This window comes from Dermochelys coriacea, chromosome 28 (assembly GCF_009764565.3).
Source record: "Dermochelys coriacea isolate rDerCor1 chromosome 28, rDerCor1.pri.v4, whole genome shotgun sequence".
Classification (NCBI taxonomy): Eukaryota; Metazoa; Chordata; order Testudines; family Dermochelyidae; genus Dermochelys; species Dermochelys coriacea.
In genome coordinates this window covers 2,950,694-2,978,070 of record NC_050095.1, presented here as the reverse complement: position 1 = coordinate 2,978,070, position 27,377 = coordinate 2,950,694, and the positions used below count along the sequence as shown (strand labels likewise).

Genomic DNA, 27,377 nt, shown 5'->3' with positions numbered 1-27,377 from the left:
AATTATAATGTGCTAATTAACTGTTAACCTTCATTTCAAAAAACTTCTCTCAATACATGTGTTAGAGAAAGCTGGGGACTGGTCAGGGGAAGTGCACTTTTTAGTCATTGTTGTGTTCAAAATATATTTTGACAAAACATCTTTTTAATTCAAACAAAGGGAAGTATTTCTTCACACAACACACAGTCAACCTGTGGAACTCTGCCAGTGGATGTTGTGAAGACTAGAACATGATAAATTCATCTAGTTCTTTTTTGAACCCTGTTCTAGTCTTGGCCTTCACAACATCCCCTGGCAAAGAGTTCCACAGGTTGACTGTGCGTTGTGTGAAGAAATACTTCCCTTTTTTTGTTTTAAACCTGCTGCCTATTCATTTCATTTGGTGACCCGCTAGTTCTTGTGTTATGAGAAGGGGCAAATAACACTTCCTTATTTATTTTCTCCAAGCCCATCATGATTTTATAGATCTCTCTCATATCCCCCCTTAATTGTCTCTTTTCCAAGCTGAAAAGTCCCAATCTTATTAATCTCTCCTCATACAGAAGCCGTTCCATACCCCTAATCATTTTGGCTGCCCTTTTCTGTACCTTTTCCAATTCCAATAGATCTTTTTTGAGATGGGACAATGACATCTGCATGCAATATTCAAGATATGGGTGCTCCATGGATTTATATAGAGGCAGTATGATATTTTCTGTCCTCTATCTATCCCTTTCTTTAAGATTTCCAACATTCTGTCCCCCCCCCCTTTTTTTTTGATGGCCGCTGCACATTGAGTGGATGTTTTCAGAGAACTATCCACAATGACTCCAAGATTTCTCTCTTGAGTGGTCACAGCTTATTTAGACCCCATCATTTTATATTAAAAAAAAAAAAAGAAAAGAAGGACCTGTGGCACCTTAGAGACTAACAAATTTATTTGAGCATAAGCTTTCGAATGCATCCGATGAAGTGAGCTGTAGCTCACGAAAGCTTATGCTCAAATAAATTTGTTAGTCTCTAAGGTGCCACAAGTACTCCTTTTCTTTTTGCAAATACAGACTAACACAGCTGCTACTCTGAAACCTGTCATTTTATATGTATAGTTGGGATTATGTTTTCCAATGTGCATGACTTTGCATTTAGTCACACTTAATTGAGCTGAAAAACCATTACATCTTTGGGCACTAAAGTTTGCGGGCACTATCCACCCCCAGCTGCTTACCCTTTCCTCTCAAGTTTGGGGATCCTGGCTGCATTTTGGGGGTGGAAGATAGGAGGGACTCCTTGAACTGAGACACCCTGGGCATAACTTGGGGGATCTATGCTTTGCTCCACACTGGGGATATTTGCACACAGCTGATTAGGAATCTGCCCACAGGTGAAATGATGGGGAAGTTGGGAACTGTTCTGCCCACTTATTTCTCCTTCTGACCCTCGCAGTCTCTCTCTCCCTCTCAGGATGGGAGACTTTGGTCACTTTCCTCTTCCCAGCCTGCAGTGGTCGCTCTCCCCGAGCTAGATCGGCTTCTTGAAGTGCTAATCAGGTGCCAGAGCATGTGTGTGTCAGTAAATACAGCAAAAAGAAAAGGAGTACCCGTGGCACCTTAGAGACTAACAAATTTATTAGAGCATAAGCTTTCGTGAGCTACAGCTCACTTCATCGGATGCATTTGGTGGAAAAAGCAGAGGAGAGATTTATATACACACACACACACAGAGAGAACATGAAACAATGGGTTTATCATACACACTGTAAAGGAGAGTGATCACTTAAGATAAGCCATCACCAGCAGCAGGGGGGGGGGGGAAGGAGGAAAACCTTTCATGGTGACAAGCAAGGTAGGCTAATTCCACGCTAACACGGCTGCTACTCTGAGACACATGGGCGGGGGGGGCGGCTGACTGCAGCAGGAGAAAGCCCAGCCCTGCCCCAGTGATCACTGCTGTAGCCCGGGTTGGTGTTTGCAGGACACACACAGGAAGGGGCTGGAGCAGCTGGGAGGAGCGAGGAGGAACCGGGGAGAACAAAGAACCGAGACCAGGTATTGTTACAAGCCGCTGCTCTGCCTCCGTTGTGACCTAGAAGCCCTGCAGGAGCAGCTGTTGATTCCCCAGCTGGGGAGAGACCAGCATTGAAGGGGGGGGAGTGTGTCCAGCTGGAGCTAGCCTATAGGGCAACCCTGGGCTCTGCAGACACCACGCCTGAGCCGGAGACTCCAGGTAATTGAGAGGTTTCAGAGTAGCAGCCCTGTTAGTCTGTATTCGCAAAAAGGAAAGGAGGACTTGTGGCACCTTAGAGACTAACAAATTTATTAGAGCATAAGCTTTCGTGAGCTACAGCTCACTTCATCGGATGCATTCGGTGGAAAAAACAGAGGGGAGGTTGATATACACACACAAAGAACATGAACCAATGGGTTTATCATACACACTGTAAGGAGAGTGATCATTTAAGATGAGCCATCACCAGCAGCGTGGGGGGGGGGGGAGAAGGTAATTGAGAGAGACCCTTGCGGGGGAAGAACTGGGCACGGGCAGAAAAGTGACTCTGGACACAGAGGGATCCTGAGATCTTGCAGCTTTTGCACAGTGGCTGCCTTGGTGCTAATGAATTTGTGGGACGGGGGGAGGGTCTTAGCTGCAAAGGAAACTCCCACCTTCGGCTGCCTCTAAGCCCCGGCCAGAATCTACCCCAGAGAGGCAAAATGTGGGGAAAGAAATCGGGCCCCAGTGGGAGGTTCCCTTTTGTGTGTCTGGAGGTGGAGGTGTCAGGGAGGGGGAAAAGACAGCGTGACAGGCTGGAGATTGAGCCACCTCTGTGCAGGCAGAGCATCCCTGCAGGGGAAAGAACAGGACCCTCTCTTCTCAAATATCCATAAAAGTCTCTAGTTCTTCCTCCTTTTCTCCCCAATTATTAACCAGGCCCAGCTGCTGCTGCTGCTGCTCCGGCCGCCTCCACCCACAACTGCCCCATGCAAGTCCCCTGGCTATTACTTGCCAGTTACCTGTCTATCCCCTGCTGCTACTCCTGGCTCCTTCCCAGCTTTAAGCAGCTTTAAAAAGGTTTCCCTGCTCAATGGTGGGAGGTGGTCAGGTGATGGTAGTTTATTAAACATGCCTATGTGATCCCTTCAAACCTTACCAATTTTCCCCTCTAGCTAATGATTAAAACTATAGAATCCCCCAGATCTTGGTGTTCTTCCTCTCGTATCATCAAATATTTAAGTTTTGACCCATTTTCTCCCCAGTTCCCAAAGATTGATATAAAATACTAGGGTGGTCGAATGATTAAAAAAATAATTGTGATTAATTGAATCACAATTGAAAAATAATGCTTAATCACTGTTTTAATCGCGCTGTTAACAATAATAGAATACCCTTCGTTTAAATATTTTTGGCTGTTTTTTATATTTTCAAAAATATTGGTTTCAATTACAATGCAGAATACAAAGTGCACAGTGCTCACTTTATATTATTGTTTTTATTACAAATATTTGTACTGTAATAAAGAACCAAAATAAATAGTATTTTTCAATTAGTCTCATACAGGTACTGTAGTGAAATTTCTTTCTGGTGAAAGTGCTTTGGAGGGTGGGGAATTACAGGTAGGATCTCATAAATGTAAAAAATAATGTAAAATGTCTTAGTGATTGGCTGAACGAGAAGTAGGACTAATAGTGGATTTGTAGGCTCTAAAGTTTTACATTGTTTTATTTTTGAGTGCAGTTATGTAAAACAAAACATTCTACATTTGTAAGTTGCACTTTCATCATAAATAGATTGCATGACAGTACTTGTATGAGGTGAACTGAAAAATACTATTTCTTTTGTTTATCTTTATTACAGTGCAAATATTTGTAATCAAAATAATCATGTAAAGTGAGCACTGTCCACTTTGTAACTGAAATCAATATATCTGAAAATGTAGAAAAAATCCACAAATATTTATAATAAATTTAAATTGGTATTCTATTATTGTTTAACAGTGCGCTTACAACTGTGATTAATCGCAATTAATTTTTTAAATCCAGCTAATTTGTTTTGAGTTAATTGTGATTAATTGACGGCCCTATAAAATCCTTAAAATTTATCCCACTTTTTCTCTACCTATTGCTAATTTCATATGCCCTGAAAATTTTCCCTGGCTCACACATTATTTCACAGCTACAATTTCCTCAGCTATTCCCCTTTTCTCAAATTCTTGGACAGTGATATACAATCCTTGCAAATGTTGCCCTTTTCTCTCTATTTATCAAATATTGATATGAAATTCACACAGATTTTACCTCTTTCTCTATTATAGACTATTGATATAAAAACCCTCACATGTTTCCATTTTCCTTTCTAATTTGTGAAAATGGATCCAAAATCCCTCAGATTTCCACCCTTTTCTCTTGTATTACAGAACACTGATCTCAGATCACAGGTTGTTCATTTTTCTATGTAATTATCAGTGTTTGATTAAAAATCCTCTCACATTTGCAGGGGTTCTCCTTCTTTTTTAATTGTTGCAACTTCTCCTTTTTTAGAGGGAACCTGTAGCTCTGAGTCTTTCTCCTTACTTGAGGCTGCAGGGGGTTAAATTCTGCAATGATCAACTTTCCCTTCATGGGAGAATCATCTGATTTCCCGTTTATTTCCTTTAAAATATTTGCTAATGAAAGAGGCTTACCCCATGTTTAATACACATCAAAACCAGAGACCTGTGATTAGTGGCTCCCACTTGCTAACAGGACAGTTGGCTGGACCCTTTCCTTTTCCCCAGACAGTGGCGGTTTAGCCACTGGTCCAATGGGGCCTGTGCCTAGGGGTCCTGGCCAATTGGGCCCCTCTCCCCTGTAAAAATGGGCATCCCAACCCCTTTTCCCTAGCAGGAGTGCTGGGGTAGGTGGGCAGGGAGGACTGCAGGTGGAAGGGGTGAGGAGGGCCCCTACTTGTTCTAGCCCAGGGCCCCACAAACTCCAGTCTGCCTCTGTCCCCAGTTGGCACCTGGGGGTTCATTCCCCTCCTGGGGTTGTTCTGCATGTGACTGGCTCCTTGCTGCCCCAGGCAGTGCCCAGAGGGGCTGAGAATCTCCTTGCTATTGTGTTAACGCCTCACTTTCCCCTCACCATTTTCACCAGAAGGATCCCCAAACCCCATGACAAATGCTCTCCATCGGGGTTGCTTCCCCCAGCACCAAGATGCAGCCATCTCTGGGGTGGAGCCATGGTGGCCATTATGTGTCAGTGACCAGGGCATGGAAGGACAACACATTTTAGAAATTTCCATGCCCTCTATTCTGTTAAAGAAGCATCCCCCAGGGCTCCCTCTGCCTGGGTGAATGGCCAGCAGAGGGTGGTGATAAATGGCTAGAAAGTTATCAAATACTGATATGAAATCACCACAGATTTTGCTTCTCTCCTGCACAACAAACTTCATGCACTTTGGAGGGAAACCCGAGTCCTTATCCTGGGGATCGAGAGGGATGGAGGGAAAGGGGAAAGAGGAGTTAACCCCCACCCTCAATCTGTTTAAAAAGATTTGGGTCTCCTCCCTCCTGAGCCAGGTTTCTTGTCTCACTGAGACCAGTGTTGATCCAGAATCACTGCACAGAAGGACCAGGAGTGACTCCAGAATAGCACGGGAGTGAATGAGATCCACATCTGGCCCTTTGAGGAGGTGCTTTCATTGTTATACCGGACCCCGGGCTGAGCAGCTGCTTCTCCCCCAACAGAATCTGTGTGGGAATGGAGAGTGACCTTCTGTCACAGAGTCACCCCCCACCTCTCAATCTGCTCTTCTCGAGATGGGGTCTTTGCTCTTCTTCCCAGCTGTGAGATGGGGAAATCCATGAGCTTGCATTGTCTCTCTGCCCCCCTTGTTGATTTGGGTCAGTTTCAACCAGTTCCTTAATGACTCTTCATTCCACCCAGATGCTTATTACTCTTAGTCTGCCCCAGAAGGAAGCTTCATCCTTTCCCCCCAAGTGAATAGCAGTGCAAGACATAAGGGAAACTGAGGCACACATTTGGTTCATACAAATATTACAAAAAAATCCCCCTTTGTCATGCCTTCATTACGGCTTCCTGTGTTCCCAGCTGAAGTGAGGACTTTCTCCAGCTGTTGCTAGCCCCCTAAGACACCCCTACACTGCCAATGTCAATGCCTGAGCCAGGGACTCCAGGTAATTGAGACAGACCTTAGGGAAAGTGCTGCAGAGGGGAATGAAAGTGACTCTGCACAGACAAAAAGAAAAGGAGTACTTGTGGCACCTTAGAGACTAACAAGGGGGATCAGGGGGAATCCCTCAAAGTGACTCCTTTGGGTCTGTTCTTTTGTAGCATTTTGTTCAGAGATTTTGTTACTGGGCAGGGGTTTAAAATGTCTCGGTGGCAGAGGTCAGGTCTGCACTGTAACAAAGCAACCAAGTGTTTTCTCAGCACAAAATCATAGACATGTTTGGTGGGAACAGCGGAGCCAGTTCAGGTAGAAATTATCAAGGAATTGCTGATGGGTTTCTGCTGGAGAGAGAGGGGGAATAAATCCATAGGAGGTTATAGCTTCTGTGGAGGATGCTCGGGAGGTGGGAGGGGGCAGGAAATACCCAGGATAGAGAAAGGGAGGGGGACAGGGTGTGACAAATCTACTGGGATGTGTTTAACGTGGGACCTAGATTCTAGAAAGAGACCTATCACACTTCAGGGCAACCGCCCCTGTATTTCCTCTCTGGTCCAGGAATTTTTGGGCTTGTAGCGTCCTGGCTGTTTTCTTAGAGGCAGCCGGGTATAGGGCTTTCATCACCTTGTTATCCCAGGCCTGTCTGCCTCCCTTTCTTTCTCTGCACTCTCCCCCTTGTAGCAGGCCTTGTTTCCTCTGCTGGCTGAAGCCGAGTGCGCCTGCCTCCGTGACTGGCAGCTGCATGAGGGTGAGATCCAGCTGCTTGCTCGTAAACAGGAGAGACTCTCCTCCCCACTCTATGTTCAGTATGGGGTTTGTAGACCCCATTACATATCGTTCCCTGCAAAGCTGAAGCCCCACCTTGGTTGACATAGCTATTTCCCTGGACAGAAAATCGGCGTTGTGATGCAAACTTGCTGCCTGATGCTGTCTCCAAAAGGGCATGTGGTTGTAGTGACAGGTACCGTCTCATGATCCTCTGGTTTGTGTCTTTCATCCCATTTAGCCAACGCAAAGGAGCATGATCTGCAGGCTTTCTATTACCCCTTTTGGCAGCCAAGCACTCCTCCTACCACTGAGTATACCTTCTCCTGGGGGAAAAGTTTCCAGCTGATATCTACAATGGGGTGTTCTTCTCCATCTACCTCTTGGGAAAGGACCACCCCTAGTCCTACCTCTGATCTGTCTGTTTGTAGAACAAATTCCTTTTTGAAGTCCGGGCTATACAACACTGAGTGTCTATAGAGTATGGGCTTGAGTTCTTGAATGGCATTTTCACAGGTAGGTGTCCACATCTTGGGGCAGCATGCCTAGTTAAGTCAGTTAGTGGGGCAGCTGTAGTGGTAAAATGGGGTCTGAATTGTGGTATCAGCCAGCTAAGCTTAGGAAGGCACAAGCTTGCTTTTTGATTGTGGGGGTTGTTATCCACCAAGGGGCGGACTTGTCCTCCACCCACTCTGTGTCCCAGGTAATGGGCTTCTTCCTTCCCTATTGCACATTTAGCGGGGTTTGTTATCAAACTGGCTTTTTTCAGTCATCAGAGAACAATGGCTTCTTTGCCCAGAAGGGAGACCCGATCCCTGCTATAAACCACGTCATCCAAGTATGCCACCGCATATTGACCATGCTTTTGGAGTAATCAGTCCATCAAACATTGAAAAGTGGCCACCGTTCCATGTAACCCAAAGGGCATGGTCTTAAAATGGAATAGGCTGAATTGTGTAGAAAAAGAGATCTTCTCCTGGGAATCTGGCGTTAAGGGGGCCTGCCAATATCCCTTTGTCAAATCCAAAGTGGTGCTGTATCAAGCTTTTCCCAGTCGGTCTAAAAGTTCATCCACTCATGGTATGGGGTAGGCATCAAATTTAGACATGGTATTCAATTTTCTGAAGTCTACGCAAAAATGTAGCTAGCCATCTGGTTCTGGGACCAGCATGATAGGACTCCTCCAGTCGTTCTAGGATTCTTCTATCACCCTAGTTCTAACTTGGTTCTGATCTCTTTCTTGATCGCTTGTTGGGAATTGGTCAGAGCCCTTCCCCTATTACTTTACTGGGTTCTGTATGAATGTGATGTTGTGCCAGGAATGTCTTCCCTGTGGGAAAGCAGCCACCATTTGGAGTGCCTGTTCCTTTTGAATTTGGTTTAGGTTCTTTCTGAGGGGGTACTGAGCGTTCTTTTAAGCAGTCATAAATTTGAGGTCCTTGTTTTGGTTCCTCTGGATACCCTGGAAAACCTTTTCATCACACTGTATCAATAAACTTATGTGATAAATTTGTTGTTTGTTTGTTCGACCAAGTAGTCCACTCTCCCAAATTTCTTTATCACCTTATAAGGGCCTTGCCACTAGGCCATTAACTTTGATTCCAAGCGGGGAAGAAGTAATAGGACTTGGCTGCCCAGTTGAAAATGCACATCTGCTCCACTTTATTATACTGTCTTGTTTGTTGTTCCTGTGCTTCCTTGAGATTTTCTCTAGCTCCAGTCTCTCGCACAACTTCAAAACACATGGCGCTACTTTTTCAGCTCTCGGTGCTTGGCATTCTGAGGTTTCCTGTACCAGGTTGAGTATACCCTTGGTTGTCATCCAAATAGCAATTTAAAGGGCACAAACCTTGTTGAGGCTCGGGGCACTTCTCTCATGGCAAAGAGTAAGGCTGAGAGTAGTTGGCCTCAACGTCAGAGATCCTGGATAAAGAATTTCTTGAGCACGTTCTTGAATGTCTTATTGAATCTTTCTAGTAGGCCATCTGTCTGCGGGTAGTACACATATGTGCATAATGCTTTGATTTTTAATAGTTCCCATATTTCTCTCATCAGCCAGGATGTGAAACTTCTTTGGGACCTCTTTGGGCCAGCCTACCTACACAAAGACGTTCAGCAGCTCATTAGCCATAGTCTTAGCAGTCGTAGACCGGAGTGGCATGGCTTCTGGGTATCTGGTGCTATAGTCCATGATGACAAGTATTTCCAGATGTCTGGAGGTCCTCTTCTCTAAAGGGCCTATAAGAATGATTCCTATTCTTTCACCACCAAAGAGAGGGATACTAATGGAGCCCATGGGATTTCCTTAGGAGATGTTAATTTACATTCGGCGCAAAAATTCTCGACTTCCCAAAAGTATCAGGTCAGGGATGCTAGACTGCATCTTGTCTTTCCCAAGATGTCCAGCACAGGGGTTTGCTTATGCCAGATTCAGTAATTCACGGTGATATACCCCAGGTGCCATTGTGTCCCTACCCCTTGTACCAGCTGTTACAACAATGGTTGCTGATGGGCTGCCCTCAGTTCAAACAGCTGTTGTTGTCTCTGTTGTCGTTGTGCTTGTGAGTCAGCCAGCCATTTCAGGAGCTGATTCACCTCCATAGTTCCCTTGTATATTTGGGGGGGGGGAATGGAGGGGGAAAGTTTTTGTTGTTGTTTTCTTCCCTTTTCTTCAAGGATGGTTAACTGCAACCCCACTTCTAGGACTACATTGTCACTGCCTCTTGGGGTGGAAATACCCAGGGTAGAAAAAGGGAGTGGGGACAGATTGTACTAAACCTACTGGGACTTATTTAAGGTGGGGCCTAGATTCTATAAACAGACGTGGGCATACTTCGGGGCAACTGAACTTGTATTCCCTATCTGCGGGCCAGCAATGGCATGGTCACTCCCTCTTGGGGTGGTCTTTCAGGGGACCTGGGCTTCTCTTGACTGACCCTCTTTCGTTTGCTTTGAGTCAGGTCAGAAGAAGATTAATTCAGAGATTAATTTCGAATGGTCTGTTTCTAAGCAAGCATATTTATTCTTTAGGGTTGAAAACATTACAGAGAAATCATATGAAACACACTAAAAGAACCTGCATGCAGCTAATAATAAGCGTGTTAGAGAATATGCCAACTCCAACATGGGCTGTGACAATCCTTCAGATCCTGCACATGGGTTTTCAAGTTCATACTGAGAACAAGAACATTCATGAATCTGTGAGACTCTTGTTTATCCAGTTTGGGCCTTTAAAGAGACCATGAAGAGGTAATCAGTGAGACAATGGGTTTCTGCCCAAGGCACCTCTTCAAAAGGATGGATTTAGTAGTGGGTCATTTGTGACCATCGCCTCAAGTATTTCCTGGGAAACCTACTCAAGTTGGGGCTTGTCTACATCCAAAATGCTACAGCGGAACCACTGTAGCTCTTCAGTGCAGACACTACTACTGTACCTGTACTGATAGGAGGGATTCTCACGTTGGTGGTGGGAATCCAACTCCCTGAGAGTCAGTAGCTAGATTGAGGGAAGATTTCTTTCATTTATCTCACACTGTCTACACTGTGGGTTGGGTCAGCTTAACTGTCGCTCAAGGGTGTGGATTTTTCATAGCCTCAAGAGACGTAACGGGGTCGACCTCACTCTTTAGTGTAGACCAGGCCTAACAGTTTACATTCTTTCAAAAAGTCCTTTGAAGTTCCTTAAATTTGCCCAAGGATTACATTAGTCACCTTTTCTAGAAAAAAGAAAAGGAGGACTTGTGGCACCTTAGCGACTAACAAATTTATTTGGGTGCCACAAGTCCTCCTTTTCTTTTTGCGAATACAGACTAACATGGCTGCTACTCTGAAACTTTTCTAGAAAAGTTACTTGCCATCTTATAAAAGCACATAAACAATTGCATTTTTACTACAATAAACCCCAAAAATATTAAACTTAATTTGCTAGGGTGCAACTTAATTCAGTACGGTTTATCCAGGAAACTGCCCAACATTTCACAAGGTTTGGGGATAGAAATTCCGTAATTTGTCTAACATGAAACAAATCCTCTGGACTGGTTTGTGAAAACTTTCCAGACCCCCAGTGCTGGAGCATGGATCTACCAGTCAGACGCTGTTATGACATATGAAAGGGGGAACCCACCAGAGGAGCTTAAGGGAGATGACTCATCCCATCACATCCAGCTGCTGGCAATGGGGAAGGGTCTGGGATTCCTAGCAAGGGGCTGTCCCTGGAACCTGCTGGGGGCTCCATCTCCTGTATCAGTCTGTGGCTAGCAGGCGTGTGATGGATCTGCTGGGATCTTTGTCCCCTCACCCTGATGCCTCCTGGCTGCTCTCAGCAGTGTGGGGATAGGACTCTGCTGATTGTGAGCCTCCCAGAGGTTCCAGTTGATTATCTCCTCTCCCTCACAAATAGTGGGGCTGTGAGTGGGGCCGCAGGTACTGAGTGTTGGGCTCTTGCTCTTTCAGGGGCTGGTGACCTTCGAGGAGGTGGCTGTGTATTTCACCAGAGAAGAGTAGGCTCTGCTGGACCCTGCTCAGAGAGACCTCTACAGAGACATCATGCAGGAGAACTATGAGAATGTGACCTCTTTGGGTAAGGATTCCTGTCCCTTCGGTTCTTGGAAGGGGAAATGAAGAGATCAGTTTCACGTCTCCCCCGCAATCCAACCTTAATTCTGCCCTGTTTCAGCAACACCCCGACATGCCAGTGACACACAAACTAGCTCTCTGCCCTCCCCTGCTACGGAACACTTCGGGAACTGAGCACATGAGCAGTTTGGCACAAAGTCTAATATCTTCTCTTTCATAAGGTAAAATCTGGATTTAGCTCTGGCATAGCAAACAGAAGCTTCCTACACCTGGCTGACACTCAAACACTGAGTCTTATCCACACAAACCATCTCAGAATTGCAAAAGGTTACCACTCCTTTACCCTCACCCTGAGGGTTCCTTCTGTGGCATTGCCTTCACTTACCCCTCACTGAGCCCTGCAGTTCACTAGCATGTACGCCACCAGACTGCTAACAATCCCCATGATAAGAATGTATCCTTGTGCAACATCACTGACACAATCCAAAACACTCAGCGCTGAAATGAGGCAGACTTGGTCCCTCAAGTTTCACATGCACCTCTCTGCATACCGCAGTCACAACTCTGCCCAGCTGCTCCAACTAATCCCTCCATCATCCAATTACAACTAGAGCTGTCACAGTGCACACAGCTGGAGGGCATGCAGAGAAATGTTGGTATTTCCATCTGTGGAACACAAACAATGGCATGTTCTCTTAGTCCTTCCTTGTATGTATTATAGATTCAGGCCAGGAGGGACTATTAGGTCATCTAGTCTCACCTCCCGTATAACACAGGCCACAGAATTTCATCCAGTTACTGCTGTATTGAGTTGAATACCTTGTGTTTGACTAAATTATCTTCCACAAAGGCATCCAGTCTTGACCTGAAGACTTCAAGAGATGGAGAATCCTCCACTTCCTGGAGTAGTTTGTTAACCCTTGGACCACCCTTATTGAATTGTTACCAGTGGCTATTGCCCGCTCCAGGGTTCAGGAGGGGGCAGAGTTCTGGGTGCATTGTATGGGTGGAGTATACTTTAACTCTTCATTTCCAAGTTTTCAGAAATATAAGTTTAGCCACGGACCGGATGCTGGAAGGACATGAGTCAGCGCTGGCAACATTAGCTCTGCATTAGTGTAGTTCATGGGCATTTAATTTTCTTGAGTTTTTACTGGACTTTTTGCTACTCTAACTCTGTCTACACTAGAGCTTTTCCTAGCATAACTATGTCAGTAAGGGGGAGTGATTTTTCACACCCCGAACCAGCAGAGCTATCCTGGCAAAGCATTTAAGAGCACACCAGGTCCAGGTCTGCACATAGATTTTAGAGCACTTTAAAATATTGCTCTGAACCCAGAAATCTTGGTATCAGAGGGCAAGTTCCAAGTTCCAAGAGGAACTCCTGCTGAATGCAAGAAAAATGCACAACACATTATGCACAAATGTATCAGTGGTAGGGATCAAACTGAAATGCATGGGTGTCACTCAACTTCAATGGCCACAGCATGTTCTCTTGGCCAAACAATTCAATGGCCAAACAATTACTGTGAAAGGGGATTGCTGGAATCTCTGGCTATTACCAAGAGCCTTAGTCTTGCTCATTTCATGTGCACATCATGTGCATTTCAATCTCTTTTGGCTCCTCACTTTTGCTCATGCCAATCTGAAATTCCAAACTCTGCAGTTAACTTTTTCAGTGTTGCTTCCCCAAAGAGGCAGTGGCAGCCCTGCAGTAGCTGAGAAATGCCAAGTGACTGAGATCAGACGGGGGACAATGAGAACCACTGTTTCAGCCCCAGCTGTGTGCAAAAATAGTTATAAGACCCAGGTGATTGTGTCAAAAGCTGCTATTAGGGAGGGCTGCATCTCAGGAACCTCTCCATCAAATAAAATCACCCCATATTTGGACCACTAGATCTGCTCTTCACCCCTATGATGAGCAGCAAATTTTAAGAGATTCCAAGCAAACGTGGATTTTAGAGTAATTACAATAGTTGATCTTTAAACAGAAAGTAATGCTGAATTTTAACGATGGTAGAGATGGTGCTCGGCTGTAATAACTTCCCAATTGCACGGAGGGTGTGACAGTCGGGGGCCCCATCTGATAGGAGACAGTGCGAGTGCTATTCAGAAATCCTTGGGAAAAGATGATGCGTGAAGATTACTGGAATACAAATGTGAGTCTGTGGAGTCCCAGGGGGCGGCACTCCTGTGCCAGCACCAGATAGCCTTGGCAGAGCCCCTGTCAATGCACATCCTGGGAGACACATGAACAAAAGAATGGTCCTATAGGATCAGACCGAAGGTCCATCTAGCCCAGTGTCCTGTCTTCCGACAGTGACCAATGCCAGGTGCCCCAGAGGGAATGAACAGAACAGGGGATCATCAAGTGATCCATCCCCTGTGGTCCATTTCCAATCACTGCAGGAAGTGCTGCCCACACTCGAGATGACCAGCAGCCCCTCCCATGACCTCTGATTTGACCCAGACCTACTATTTAAGCCTGGGGATAGTACCAGGATATCACCTGTGCAACAAGGCAGATCTGTGACCAGTTGCTGAGACAGACCACATCTTATTCCTGGTCCCTGCCTCCTCATTCTGCAGTCTGGTGCTTGGTTCTAGCCTCTGGTTACCAACTTTGGCGTCATCCCTCGAGCCTGACCACTTATGGCTCTAACCACTGGACAGCCCTGCTCATGCCCTGGTTCCTGACATGGAGCTCCAGAGGGCTGAGAGCAGTGGGAGAAGGGGGAGGGCAGCGTGGAGGATTAGGACTAGAGGGAATCAAGGAGGGCTGGGTACAGTTGATGGAAGAGGAGGGAGGGAGTCAAGGACAGAAGTTCCTGAGGACAGGTATTGGGGTAGGCAGAGGGAGTGGGAGAGCGGGAATGGGGAAAAGGGTGTGGAGGGCCCAGCACTGGTGCTGTAGGTTGGGGAGGATTGGGTGGAAGAGCCGGATTATGTGGAACTGGGAAACATTGGGGTAGTGGGGGGGGGCAGGAAGGGAAGGGATTGGAGAGCTGTTCCTCTTGGGAGCAGGGAGGGTCTTGTGGGAGTGGGAAGGGAAGGTTTCAGGGAGGCAGAGATTCACTGCCACTGCTTTAATCAAAGTCTTTAATGACCTCTCTCGAGCCAAAACTCATCTTCATCCTCCTTGGCCTGTCAGGCCCTTGTGACACCCCTGACCATGCTCCTCTTCTTGAACTATTGTCCTCTCCTGGTTCTCTTCTGTGATGCTGCCTGAGGGGTACCCAGAGTGGTGAGGGATCTCACCTTTAGTGTGAGTGTCAGCTGCATGACTCCACCAGCCACAAGAAACACAGGCCCCCTCTTAGCCAAGGCAGGACCTGTTTTCTTTCAACAGGCCAGCGATCAACACACTCCAACCTCTGAGCCCCCCAGGAGTCTCCCTAGAGCATCCAGCCCCCGTTCTGCTGGACATTCACAGATTCACTGCTCCCAAAGAAGCAGTGCACCCCAGCTTACCAGTTCCACCTTCGATCGTCACTCCGCTTAACACACCACACCACTCAGATGTATTTATAGGGAACATAAGTAAAAAAGTTTATTTAACAATGTATCGATTTAAGTAATAGCAATCAGAAGTATGGGAAACAAATGGTTACACATCAAGTAAAATCAAAACAGTCATCCTAGACCCTAGCCTTACATAACTAGATCCCTGCATATGTCATAGACCAATGCTTCTGTGAAGTCCTTCCAGCATTTTATAGGGTTGATTGTGATCTTCCATTCATGGGACAAAGTCACATTGTCAGTTTACCTCCGCAGCTGAAGATGCAGGGTGTATCTCTGCACCCCCAAATGTCCCCCGACATGCCATTGTCTTCACTCATAACATGATCTTGCTCTTTATTTTTCCCTGTAAATTTTCCTCTCTTGAAGATTTCATAATCTCTTCAATTAGTGTTTGGTGGTGTGTATAAACAGGCCCCTGTTGTGAGATGTACAGTGCCCAGTACGCACATGGCCAGACAGAAAGAGAAAGGTCTGTTACATGCTGCTTGAAAGGAACCTGTATGAGGCCTTATGAACATAATTTCCAGAATAGATACATAACTACTTTAATGTCCTCTTTACATACGTTTCTCAATGGTTATGATAACCAGTGGACTACTGGTCTCAGTAGAGACCTTACATGCCAACCTTTGGTGAGGTAATATATATGTACCTGGATTCCTGCAAAATATTAGGCATCCTTCTGGCCTGGGTCAGCTGGCATCAAGAGGTCCATGGGACATATTCTCTTCCTTCTCTAATCACTCCATTAGTGTGTTGTGTGAAGAGTTCTCCTCCTACTCACTCCAAGTTTCCATTTGGGTTCCACAGGACTCTGACCTTGATCCCCCTCTCTTCTTCCTCTGCACAATCTCATCTGCAAACACAAATTGAACTACCAGCTCTATGCTCATGACTTGCAGGTCTACATCTCTGCTCCAGACCTGCCTCCTGTCCAAACTGAAATCTCAGCTTGGCTCTCTGACATCTCCTGATGGACATTTATCCTTCAACTCAAGCTTAATAGCTAAACTGTCTAAAACAGCTCTTAATATTTCCCCCAAGCCATCCCCCCCATCTTCTTTCTCTATCACTGCAGACAGCATCTCTCAGGCCTGTGAGTTGGGCTACTTCTTTGACACAGATCTCTCTAGGCCCTCCCATCCAGGCTATATGTCCATCTTGCATTTTCTTTCTACAAAACTTCCCTAAGCTACAGCTGTGATGCTGGCAGACCAGGTGTCAGTTCATGCCAAGGCCCCTAGGCCTCATTGAACACTGTCAAATGCATAGATGGAAACCAGTCAGGCTCACCGGTGTGTTAGCATTGTTAAAATAGGTGTTAGATTTATAGAGATGCATTTAGTTTTTAGACTTTATGCTGCATGCATTAATCTCACTTATTATCTCTGTATCCCATGCTATAAGGTGATATCTAAGTGTTTGCTTTGTAACTATAAAAGTATTTGTTATGAAATTGGAAACCCACACAGTCAGGAAAGCAGAATTACCAAGTGTGAAATACTGGTTTACCACAAGAGGTGTCATCGCCTGCCCAACAAAGAAGGCCTAGAGACATGAGGCAAACCATAGTGGAACATCAGCAAAGAAAAGACTGTTGATTGCTCTTTGTCCCCTCCCCACCAAATGAAGAGGGGACATTCACATACCCTCAGTCCCATCACAGTATGAACTCAGGGGGAAAGGAATTAAAATGACTATGCAACTTGGAAAGGGCAAGATTTCTAAACTTAACCCCAAACTGCTTAGCTTGGGTTAGCCCTAAATGACATACAGAGCTTGGATACTTCAGCAGCATCTATTACTTTTTGAAAACTAAGACTGTGTAACTTATTTGTGTGTGTTACATTTACCTGCGTTACCCTTATAAACAGCTTTCTTATTTCCAGTTATTTATCAGTTAATACATCTTTAATTAGTTTAATAGAGGATTGGCTACAATCATTGTCATTGGTGAGAGGTCTAAGGTACAATCGACAGAGGGTAAGTGACTGGTCCTTTAGGACGGGGAGTAACCAGAATTGTAACCGTGCCGCAGTGGGCCACAACTGAGAATGCCAAACTCAGGACAAACTGCTGAGAAATAGGGCAGATACACACCAAGAGTGGTGGCTAACCCACAATAGGATATACAAAACCAGCAACAAAAGTAAACTTCTGTTTCACAGCACTGCCTAACAAGAAGTCATAAAAGCAGTTTCCTTAGGCATTCCAGTCCTTGTATTACCACCAAAAACACTAGACTTAGAGATGAGTAGTTCTTTAAAACCAATCTCTTTAAATAAAAGGTTTTTCTGATTCCAAAGGACCAGCCACACACCCAGGTCAATATATAACTCCGATCTTACCCCAAAATCACACTGATGCCAATCCTTTAGTATCTAAAATCTAAAGGTTTATTCATAGAAAGAAAGAAAGAAAGAGAAAGGTGAGAGTTAAAATTCTATAAAGGAATCAAACACATACAATAATTGCAAAGTTCTTGGTTCAGGCTTGTAGCAGTGATGGAATAAAGTGTAGCTGACTTGATAAATCTCTGATTGCATCCCAATCATTGGAAGGTCCTCAGTCCATTGGTTAGAATGCTCCCATTCATATAAGTCCATAGTCCAGAAGCTAGAGCAGAAAAGAGGCTGGAGCAGGATAGAGGCAAAATAGAGGACTTTCCAAGACCTTTTATACTTTCTGCCATGTGGAGGAAACCCATTGTTCTTACTGTGGAAAAGTACAATAACAAGATGGTGATTAGAGTCACATGGACAAGTCCCATGTCCATGCATGTCGCCAAGTCAGAGCAGGACATTCCATTAGGTGTAATAGGCATCTCCAATGATTCATTGTCAGTTAAAATTTCTTTTGATGGGCCACTCAATTGAATAGTCCCTCCAAGATGTGCTGGCTAACTACTTTGGTAGAGCAGGGAGGGATAGCTCGGTGGTTTGGGGATTGGTCCTGCTTTGAGCAGGGGGTTGGACTAGATGACCTCCTGAGGTCCCTTCCAAACCTGATATTCTGTTACCAGAGAAGCAAACATTTGAAATCCAGGCATAGAGCCAATACTTATAACTTAAAATACAAAAATGATGCATGCATGCAGATAGCATAATCATAATCAGCAAATCATAACCTTTCCATAGACATCTTACATGCCACATTTTGTACAAGAGTTGTTGCAAATATATAACAGTGGTTGCAATAATTGTCTATATGGTCATATTTTAATCAGATAACATCACAAGAGTATTGTTGTGATTTTTAGTGTAAAGGAACATCTATCACAGTACTTGAGGAGTACACACTTGATAGTCAGTTGGTAACATCTAATTATAGAACATAAGAAGATAAGAACGGCCATACAGGGTCAGACCAAAGGTCCATCTAGCCCAGTGTCCTGTCTTCCGACAGTGGCCAGTGCCAGGTGCTTAAGAGGGAATGAACAGAACAAGTAATCATCAAGTGATCCATTCCCTGTCACCCTCTCCCAGCCTCTGGCAAACAGAGGCTAGGGACACCATCCCTGCCCATCCTGGCTAATAGCCACTGGTGGACCTATCCTCCATGAACTTCTCTAGTTCTTTTTTGATCCCTGTTATAGTTTTGGCCTTCACAACATCCTCTGGCAAAGAGTTGACAGTGCATTGTGTGAAGAAATACTTCCTTTTGGTTTTTTTAAACCTGCTGCCTCTATCATGTCCCCCCGCAGACAATCTGTTTGAGGTTTGTGCACTGGTTTGTAACACCGCATCTGTGAGCCACTCCAGATAGCTTGACAACAGCCTTTCCTATGCATCCACAGAGCTAAAACTCTTCCCCGGGCTCTCATCATCTCCTTTCTAAGGGCTTGTCTACACTTACATTTTATAGCGCTCTAACTTGCAGCAAGTTTGAGCGCATTAAAGCACTACTGTGAACAGGCTCCGAGCGCTTGGAGCTATTCTCCTCATGGAGGTTGATTACCAGGAGTGCTGGGAGAGTTCTTTCCCAGCTTTTGCGCGTGACCACACTCACACTTTGAAGTTTCAAGTGTAAATGTAGCCTCAGTTACTGCAAAATCTTTTTCTCTGACTTTGACAAATGCAACCTTGCTCTGCTCATCTACATTCAGAAGTAAAAAACTACCTCCTTATCCTCTGTCAGGACCTTTGAGGAGAGGTTGAAGGAATTGGGCAAGTTTAGTGTTGACAAAAGACTGAAGGGGGGGGGGGAGAGATGGGACCTGAGAACATTCTTCAAATATGGAGAGGGCTGTTACAAAGAGGGGGAAGATCAATTTTTTTTCATGTTCACTGATGGTCGGAGAAGAAGTGATTGGCTTGATCTGCAGCAAGGGAAATTTAGGTTGGATATTAGGAGACAGTTTCTAACTATCAGAATAGGTAAGTTCTGGAATAGGTTACCAAGAGAGGTTGTGAAATCCCCCTCATTGGAGGTTTTTAACAACACCTTAGATAAACACCTGTCATGAATGGTATACTTATGTTTGATCCTGTCTCAGGACAGGGGGATGGACTTGATAATCTCTTGGGGTCCTTTCCAGTCCTATATTTTATGATTTTATGATCCATTATCCTAGCCCTTTGCTTTGACCCTTTATCCCCTCTTTCTTTCTTAAAAAATATGTATGACTCAGCTTCCCCTCACGTTTTGCTTTGTTACCCACTGAGTGTGAAGGAGTTACTTCCTTCTGTGCGAAAGGGGAAGTAATGGCTATTGGAGAAAGGTAGGTCTGTCTCGTTTGGCACGGGTACTCTGTCAGGAATTGTCCACATAGGACAAGAGTGCCCTGGAGAAACAATGGAAGACAGACAGACTGGACACTGTAATGACTGTGAGCGAGGGGAAACAGGACATGGGAACATAGCTGGACTGCAACTTGGGACAGAGGGACTGGGCTATAAACAGGCTGCGCTTTAAGTTTGCTACTGCCCAGGGAGAAAGAAACAGAGATGAAATTGAGGAGTTTTTGGAAAAGCTGTGCAGATGACTTTGCCGACATGAACTTAAAGTTAAGTTTTGCTTTAACAGGCTAACCTGAGGATCCTTCAATCACGGCCATCCTTAGCCATAGGCAGCTGCATAGGGCACCTGTATGTCTGGGGCACCACTCTGCTGGGAGCTGGGACAGATGGGAAGCAGTGGAGCATGTAAGAGCAGGGTTGGATCCTAGAGAGAGCCAAATGTGCTGCCTGCATCTCAGTCTGAGGGAAGGGATTGGCTGCTGGGGTCTCTGGGAAGGGGTGGGGGAAGGAACTCACCTTTGAATGTGACTTTCTCCCCTGGCGTGAGGTGAGGCAGGCTGGGTGGCTCCAGCAGTATCCTTTGTTGCTTCCCCTAATGTGCATTCTCCCCCCCACGGAACACCCCTCTCTCCCCCTTCTCTCCCCCCTCCCCTCTGGCAGAGCTTCGTTGGGTAAAGCTTCTTGGGGAGCTGGCTGGCTGCCCCCCGAGGAAGTGAAACTGAAAGTGACTCACTTTCTCTCATTTTCTCATCAGCCAGCCCAAGCAACAGGGGCTGGATTGAAATGCTCACACACAGCTGGCTGGGCTGGGGAGAGGGTGACCAGATAGCATATATGAAAAATCAAGACGGGGGTTGGGATAGGGTGACCAGATGTCCCACTTTTATAGGGACAGTCTCAATTTTTGGGTCTTTTTTTTATATAGGCTCCTATTCCCCACCCCCTGTCCTGATTTTTCACACTTGCTGGGGGGTAACTGATGCCTATATAAGACAGAGCCCCAAATATTGGGACTGGCCCTATAAAATCAGGACATCTGGCCACCCTAGCTGGGGAGCGCGTCTCTCCCCCGGGCTGGCAGCGATCCATCTCATCCGGGGGGAGCTGCGCAAGACAGGATGAGCTGCTGTGACTCCCTGGGTGCCCTGTCCCTGAGATCAAATGCTGTGCTAACTTCACCATGGTCCATTGGGCTGGCGGTGGTGCCGATTGGCGTGTGATCAGACCTGAGGGCTTGCTGCTGCTATTGCCACCCCAAGAGGTGGATTTTGGGGTCCTGCAGCTTTCCACCTATCTCCTCCTCTACTGCAGCTGTTGGACCAGCAGGTTGGGGGGTGAGTGAGCCAAGTATGAAAGCAGTACTGTGTTGCCATTTAGATTGTCATTTAACAACTTTGCCAAAAATGCTTGCTAACAATCCTGAATCCAATTTCAATATTTTTTTAAAAAAATATCTTAGCCAAAAACAGAAAATTAAGTTGTTGACAATTATTTGTGAGAAGTTTGGTTTGGGGCAGGGAGTGGGCCAGTTTTCATCAGAGAAACAAACAGTGTTGACTGGCTTTCCTATAGCTCTGTTACTGCTAAATAGAGCCCTCCAACAACTGTAATATGCTCATCTCCTTACTAGTGTATAGAGTGACCATATGTTGTACCAAGATTCTCTTGATTTTTTTCTCAGTGAGTCAGTATAGCTTTTGCCAGCCCAGAGGTTGGGCAGCCAATGTCTTACATTTTCACAATTTTTTGTCCAACTTTCATCAAGTAAATACACGGTTAATATGAGTTTAAAAGGCCAGGGACACTTCCTTGTGAAGAATCTGTGCAGCAGATCATGCTAGGGCTGTGAAAATGTCAGTTTTTGATGGAACTTTAGAGGCAGTGATTTATCATGTATTTCTGGCAGTGCCCAAAATGTGCTGCTATTGCTAACATCTTTCCAAACAAAAATAAGGCACAATAGGACTTCTGTAACATTTCTGTGCTACTTTAATCTAGATGAGATGATTCTGTGCTGACTTCATTTTGGTCACTTTGTGCTTTACCTAGGAATAAAACTAGGTTATATTTTCTCACTGCTTGGAAACCCATCTTATTAAACTGGATAATGCCATTGATCTAGTTACAGTTTAAGATGGATAGAGAGTTGTAACTAACATTAAGACTGATGCCCACTATACATTTAAAACTAAAAAGGGGCTTTGTAAAAATGACATGGGTTTTCTACCATGTCTCAGTCAGACACCTTGTGAGGTGTCTTCACACTAGCTCAAGTCACAGGCTCACGGCTATCCTATATTAGTTATTTTAAATAATATTTCTGATAATCTGACAATAATTTAAACAGTTATTTCTTTAAAAAAGTTATGTCGTATCAAAAACAACTTTCCGGGTCATAAAAAAGAAAATGGAAAGATGAAATAGGATTAGCTGTACAAACACAGAAGGGTTCTATACTTAAGTTTGTATGTCCTGAAAACAATGAAGTTGATCAAGATCATCAGGTAACTGCCAAAAAAAATTTTTATGCAGACGAAGTTCAAGAAACGCAACAACAAACAGAACAATCATTTGAACAGATGAAGACACAAAACAAGAAATTACAACAGTTGAAACTGTATTAGCAAGGGATATAGATGACATTGGCGCATGGCCACAATCTTTAAACAACGAATTACATGCCATTATACTTGAGAAAAGCCCTGTGAGAATAAAAAGTCTTGAATATCCTAAAGACATTAGAGGTAGGAAAATCACAGAAAACAATTACTACAAAAGACTTTCTAATGGTGAAATTGTCAACAGATGGTGGCTTGTGTACTCTAAATGCAAGGATGCTGCATTTTGTTTCCCATGCAAGAGTTGCTATTTTAAGATAACAACCATGGGTATTAATGATTGGAAAAATCTTAGTCACACATTACCGCAACATGAAAACGCACAACACCACATTGAAAGTATGCACAAATGGTGTGATCTGAGTGTAAGGTTAAAAAATCAGACAACTCTTGATGCCCAAAATCAAAGATTGCTGGAGTCAGAGAAGCAGCATTGGCGTCGTGTTCTTGAACGTCTATTATCTATTGTTGAATATCTATCAAAAAACAATCTTACTTTTAGAGGAAGCATTGAGAAATTATTCCAGCCCCAAAATGACAATTTTGGGAGCCTTGTACAACTGCTGGGAAAATTTGACATAGTGATAAGTGACCATCTCCAAAGAGTAACTGAAAATGAAATACAGGACCACTATTTGGGACCAAGAATTCAAAATGAACTGATCATGCTAATGAGTGATAAAGTGAAAGACAAAATTGTTTCATTGGTTACTTCAGCAAAATATTTTCCATAATTCTAGATTATACTCTGGACATAAATCATCAAGAACGATGTTGTTAGTAGTGAGAATTGTCTACTAGTGAGATTTGTCACATTAGTAATTCAGCACAGATTACAGTTAATGCACCCGATGAAGTGAGCTGTAGCTCACAAAAGCTTATGCTCAAATAAATTTGTTAGTCTCTAAGGTGCCACAAGTACTCCTTATCTTTTTAGTTAAGGAACCGTTTACCACATTTTTAGAAGTAGAGGACACTACAGGTTTTGGACTTCTTCAAGCTTTCCTTGAACTAAAATGAATGGGATTGTCCATAATGAATATTAGAGGACAAGGCTATGATAATGGTGCCAATATGAGAGGATCCATTTCTGGCATGCAAGCTAGACTGCTGGCAGAAAATCCATGAACCTTTTTTGTTCTGTGTGCACGCCACAGTCTTAATTTGATTTTGTGTGATATGGCCAAGTCTTCTGTAGAAGCTATTTCTTTTTTTGGTTTGTGACAACACATTTACGTGCTCTTTTCAGCTTCCACTCAACGATGGCAAATATTCAAAGTACATGTCAATGGTATTACTGTTAAGCCTCTATCTGAGACACGCTGGGAAAGCAGAGTAGAAAGTGCAAAACCGTTGAGCTAGCAATCTGAGGAAGTTTACGAAGCACTGGTTGCTATTTCGGAAGAAGCCAGAGATCCAAAAGCTAAAAGCGAAGCACAGTCATTAGCCTCTGAAATATCCAGCTTCAAGTTTCTAACATCTGTCGTAATTTGGTATGGCCTTCTTGTTAAAATCTCAAGTGTAAGCAAAATAATGCAGAGTTCAGTGATGCAGCTTGATTCCACACTTACCGTACTAAACAACACACAAGACTTTTTAGTGAAATACAGAGAAAATGGATTCAAAGAAGCACAGTTTACAGCAAGGGAGCTTGCACAGTTCCCTCTGTGTAGAACCAAAATTTCCATTTCTGAACGTGACACAAGTTTCAAGGAAAAAACGGCAAGCGGAATATGAAGGAGCAGATGAGCCCATAGACGATCCAAAAAAGAAATTTGAGGCTGAAGTTTTTAATGTTGTGATGGATAAAGCAATATCTGCCGTTGATGAAAGGTTTAATACCTTAAAAGTACACCATGAACAGTTTGGATTTTTGTATGACATAACTAAATTCAATGAAATAGGAAAATAAGAGCAGCAAATTAAAAGTGCAAGAACCTAGAGAGCCTCCTGAAGCACGGTGATAGTTTTAATTTAAATGGACTTGACCTGTACAAAGAATTGAGTACATTGTCATCAATGTTGCTACATGCAAAATCAGTGATGGATGTTGTACAGTTTATTCATACCAGCAAACTTGTTGACATATATCCTAATGTGTACATTGCCACTCATATTCTACTGACAATTCCTGTAACAGTAGCATCAGGAGAATGGACTTTCTCAAAACTAAAGCTCATTAAAAATTATCTCCGTTCTAAATTAGTCAGGAACGCTTGACTGGTCTTGCTATTCTTGCAATCGAACAAGACATCACTTTGTCTTTGTCATATGATGACATTATTACTGATTTTGCAGCCAAAAAAGCCAGAAAGATTGCTTTTAATTAAAAACAAATCCTTGTCTCAATACCTCTTCTTAGAAATTTCCAGTAAAATGTTGACAAATTTAAAAAAATATATATTATTTGCATCATTCTGTCAATAAATCAGAATTTTTTCTATAGTACTACTTCTTTAATGCAAGTATAGTCCATCAGCATTACAGCATGCTTAATTAAGTTAAACTGTTTTTAATAAAGTGCATGTGGCAAGTTTTCCAATACTGTAAGCTTATGTTTGTGTTGCTAAGAGTAAGTTGGGCATGGGGCACCAGTTTAATAATCCCACCTAGGGCACCATAAATCCTAAGGATGGCCCTCCTTTCAATCCCGTATTCTAGTTGTCTAATAAATGCCAGCTCGTTTTGAAAAAAACTGTCAGGTTTTGCTGAAAATGCCTACTGGTTTCATCACCTTCTAAAGAGGTAAAGTCACTAACAGGAGTCTGAAATCATTTGGACTCACTGGAGAGCCACAATGAGAAAAACGGGTGCTGCCATGCAAAGGCCTGGAGCTGTTGGGCTTAGCCTGGGAGGACTCTGAGCCTACATGAAAGGGGACAATCCCAGAGAGGCTATGTTTTACATAGATACTAAGGTCAGAAGGGGCCATTCTGATTATCTAGTCTGACCTCCTGCACCAACACAGGCCACAGAATCTCACCCACCCACTCCTACGAAAAACCCTAACCTATGTCTGAGCTATTGAAGTCCTCAAATCGTGGTTTAAATACTTCAAGGACCAGAGAATCCTCCCTCATGTGACCCGTGCCCCATGCTACAGAGGAAGGCGAAAAACCTCCAGGGCCTCTTCCAATCTGCCCTGGAGGAAAATTCCTTCCTGACCCAAATATGGCAATCAGCTAAACCCTGAGCATATGGGCAAGATTCACCAGCCAGATACTACAGAAAATTCTTTCCTGTGTAACTCAGATCCCACCCATCTAATATCCCATCACAGGCCATTAGATCTATTTACCATTAATATTTAAAGATCAATTAATTACCAAAATCATGTTATCCCATCATACCATCTCCTCCATAAACTTATAGAGTTTAATCTTAAAACCAGAGAGATCTTTTGCCTCCACTGCTTCCCTTGGAAAGCTATTCCAAAACTTCACTCCTCTGATGGTTAGAAACCTTCATCTAATTTCAAGTCTAAACTTCCTGATGGCCAGTTTATATCCATTTGTTCTTGTGTCCACATTGGTACTGAGCTTAAATAATTCCTCTCCCTCTCCGAATTTATACCTCTGATATATTTATAGAGAGCAATCATATCTCCCCTCAACCTTCTTTTAGTTAAGCTAAACAAGTCAAGCTCCTTGAGTCTCCTTTCATAAGACAAGTTTTCCATTCCTTGAATCATCCTAATAGCCCTTCTCTGTACCTGTTCCAGTTTGAATTCATCCTTTTTAAACATGGGAGACCAGAACTGCACACAGTATTCCAGGTGAGGTCGCACCAGTGCCTTGTATAACTGTACTAAAACCTCCTTATCCCTACCGGAAATACCTCTCCTGATGCATCCCAAGACCGCATTAGCTTTTTTTACAGCCATATCACATTGGCAGCTCATAGTCATCCTATGATCAACCAATACTCCAAGGTCCTTCTCCTCCTCTGTTACTTCTAATTGATGCGTCCCCAGTTTATAACTAAAATTCTTGTTATTAATCCCTAAATGCATAACTTTACACTTCTCACTATTAAATTTCATCCTATTACTATTACTCCAGTTTACAAGGTCATCCAGATCCTCCTGTATAATATCCCGATCCTTCTCTGAATTGGCAATACCTCCCAGCTTTATATTATCTGCAAACTTTTTTAGCACACTCCCACTTTTTGTGCCGAGGTCAGTAATAAAAGGATTAAATAAGATTGGTCCCAAAACTTATCCCTGAGGAACTCCACTGGTAACCTCCCTCCAGCCTGACAGTTAACCTTTCAGTAGGACCCGTTGTAATGTCCCCTTTAACCAATTCCTCATCCACCTTTCAAAGTTCATATTGATCCCCATCTTTTCCAATTTAACTAATAATTCCCCATGTGGCACGGTATCAAACACCTTACTGAAATCTAGGTAAATTAGGTCCACTGCGTTTCCTTTGTCTAAAAAATCTGTTACTTTCTCAAAGAAGGAGATCAGGTTGATTTGGCACGATCTACCTTTTCTAAAACCATGTCGTATTTTGTCCCATTTACCATTGACTTCAATGTCCTTAACTACTTTCTCCTTCAAAATTTTTTCCAAGACCTTGCATACTACAGATGTCAAACTAATGCATCCGATGAAGTGAGCAGTAGCTCACGAAAGCTTATGCTCTACTAAATTTGTTAGTCTCTAAGGTGCCACAAGTACTCCTTTTCTTTTAACAGGCCTGTAGTTACCCAGATCACTTTTTTTTCCTTTCTTAAAAATAGGAACTATATTAGCAATTCTCCAATCATATGGTACAACTCCTGAGTTTACAGATTCATTAAAAATTCTTGCTAATGGGCTTGCAATTTCGGGTGTCAATTCCTTTAATATTCTTGGATGAAGATTATCTGGGCCCCCCGATTTAGTCCCATTAAACTGTTTGAGTTTCGCTTCTACCTAAGATATGGTAATATCTACCTCCATATCCTCATTCCCAGTTGTCATGCTACCATCATCCCTCAGATCCTCTTTAGCCTTATTAAAGAC

At 43.8% G+C, this 27,377-nt stretch overlaps 4 protein-coding genes and 1 pseudogene across 8 annotated transcripts in view; 3 read left to right on the top strand and 2 right to left on the bottom strand.

Moving 5' to 3' along the window:
* Positions 1-27,377, bottom strand: part of LOC119849428 (zinc finger protein OZF-like) — a 776,365-nt gene that overhangs the window by 231,842 nt on the left and 517,146 nt on the right. The window lies entirely within an intron of this gene.
* The window catches only part of LOC119849371, a 1,398,949-nt pseudogene that overhangs the window by 885,523 nt on the left and 486,049 nt on the right, over positions 1-27,377 (top strand).
* Positions 1-27,377, bottom strand: part of LOC119849376 (zinc finger protein 420-like) — a 3,142,523-nt gene that overhangs the window by 2,834,334 nt on the left and 280,812 nt on the right. The window lies entirely within an intron of this gene.
* The window catches only part of LOC119849401 (zinc finger protein 883-like), a 273,312-nt gene that overhangs the window by 29,225 nt on the left and 216,710 nt on the right, over positions 1-27,377 (top strand). The gene's annotated exons all lie outside the window — the stretch shown is intronic.
* LOC119849404 (zinc finger protein 436-like) overlaps positions 1,908-27,377 on the top strand; it is a 32,954-nt gene continuing 7,484 nt past the window's right edge. For 2 of the 3 annotated variants that reach the window (XM_043503861.1, XM_038386482.2), the window contains exons 1-2: positions 1,908-2,024; positions 11,359-11,485. In XM_043503861.1, coding sequence (XP_043359796.1) covers positions 11,452-11,485 — 34 coding nt within the window. In that variant the 5' untranslated portion in view covers positions 1,908-2,024; positions 11,359-11,451. Of the gene's footprint in view, positions 2,025-6,003; positions 6,149-11,358; positions 11,486-27,377 lie in introns of those variants that run through there. The other variant, XM_043503860.1, reaches the window with a different exon arrangement.